This window comes from Orycteropus afer, unplaced genomic scaffold, assembly GCF_000298275.1.
Source record: "Orycteropus afer afer isolate SDZICR_OR568_19922 unplaced genomic scaffold, OryAfe1.0 scaffold00751, whole genome shotgun sequence".
In the NCBI taxonomy this organism is placed as follows: domain Eukaryota; kingdom Metazoa; phylum Chordata; class Mammalia; order Tubulidentata; family Orycteropodidae; genus Orycteropus; species Orycteropus afer.
The window spans coordinates 588725-590115 of record NW_006922338.1 but is presented as its reverse complement, the minus strand read 5'-3'; the positions used below and the strand labels follow the sequence as shown (position 1 = coordinate 590115).

Here is a 1391-nt window from a genome sequence, read left to right as displayed (position 1 = left end):
GGGGGGTCTGATGGTGGGGAGGAAGTATCTGACTCAGGCAGGAGGTGTGTGACTCCAGGAGGGGGTGTGACATGGAAAGAAGGCATCTGACTCACGTGTGGGGGTGCCTGACAGGGAAAGATGAGGGGTGTCTGACACGGGGGGCAGTATCTGACTGGGGCAGGGGGGTTGTCTAATGTGGGAGGGAGTGTCAGACACAAGGAGGGGGTGTCTGACTGGGCAGGGGGTGTGTGGCACCAGGAGGGGGTGGCAGACTCCAGTAGGGGGTGTCAGATGCCAGGAGGGGGTATCTGACTCGGGCAGGGGTGTCTGATGCCGCAGGCCTGTGCCCACCGCCCGCCCCTGCTCAGCCCTCCCTCCTCCAGGCGCTGCCATGGAGCCGGGCAACATGGACAACCTGTCCATCGTGTACCGGAGCCGGGCCTTCCTGGTAGTCAACAAGCACTGGGACATTCGCATCGACAGTAAGACGTGGCGGGAGACGCTGACGCTGCAGAAGCAGCTGAGGCACCGCTTCCCCGAGCTGGCTGACCCTGATACCTACTACGGCTTCAGGTGGGCAGGGAGAGCTGGGCTCCAGGCTGCCACGGGGCAGGGCCGCAGCGGGCTCTTCAGCCGACACGTGCCTTCCCCAGGTTCTGCCACCAGCTGGACTTCTCCACCAGCGGAGCGCTCTGTGTGGCCCTTAGCAAGGCAGCGGCCGGCAGTGCCTACAGGTGCTTCAAGGAGCGCCGGGTCACCAAGGCCTACCTGGCACTGGTAAGGCCTCTGCGGCGGGGCCTCTGTGCAGTCCTGGGCACCCCAAGCTGTCTGCTCTGCCCCTGAGCAGAGTGTGCCACGCCTGCCCACAGGTGCGGGGGCATGTGCAGGAGAGCCACATCACCATCAGCTACGCCATTGGCAAGAGCAGCGCCGAAGGCCGGGCCCACACCATGTGCATCGAGGGCACACCAGGTATGGCCGTGGGGCGGGGCCCAGGGCGCGTGGAGCCTGGGGCAGTAGCTGACCCACACCCTGCCTTCCACCCAGGCTGCGAGAACCCGAAGCCAAGCCTCACAGAGCTGGTGGTCCTTGAGCACGGGCTGTACGCAGGAGACCCCGTCTCCAAGGTGCTGCTGCAACCACTCACAGGTGTGCTGGGTGTGGGGCGAGGGGCCCCAAGTTGTGCCCGGTTCACAGGAAGGGAAACTGAGGCACAGAGGGCTAAGCTGCCTGGGTCTACCCCAAGCCACTAACAGAGCACCCCCCACTCCAGCAGAGTCCACACCCTCAGGTCTTTACTGAGCCCTGAAGAGCTTGGAAGGAGCCCTGGAAGTGCACATTTAAGGTGCTCAGCTGCAAAAGTTTAATACTTTGAACTCACCAGCTTCTCTGTGTGAGACAGATAAGGC

General features: G+C 63.6%; 1 protein-coding gene across 1 annotated transcript in view; it reads left to right on the top strand.

Moving 5' to 3' along the window:
- The first annotated feature begins 373 nt into the window (after positions 1-373).
- RPUSD1 (RNA pseudouridine synthase domain containing 1) overlaps positions 374-1391 on the top strand; it is a 1975-nt gene continuing 957 nt past the window's right edge. Inside the window, exons 1-4 of the mRNA XM_007957467.1 lie at positions 374-555; positions 636-759; positions 852-954; positions 1030-1131. Of these exons, the coding sequence (XP_007955658.1) occupies positions 374-555; positions 636-759; positions 852-954; positions 1030-1131 (511 nt within the window). The remainder of the gene's footprint in view (positions 556-635; positions 760-851; positions 955-1029; positions 1132-1391) is intronic.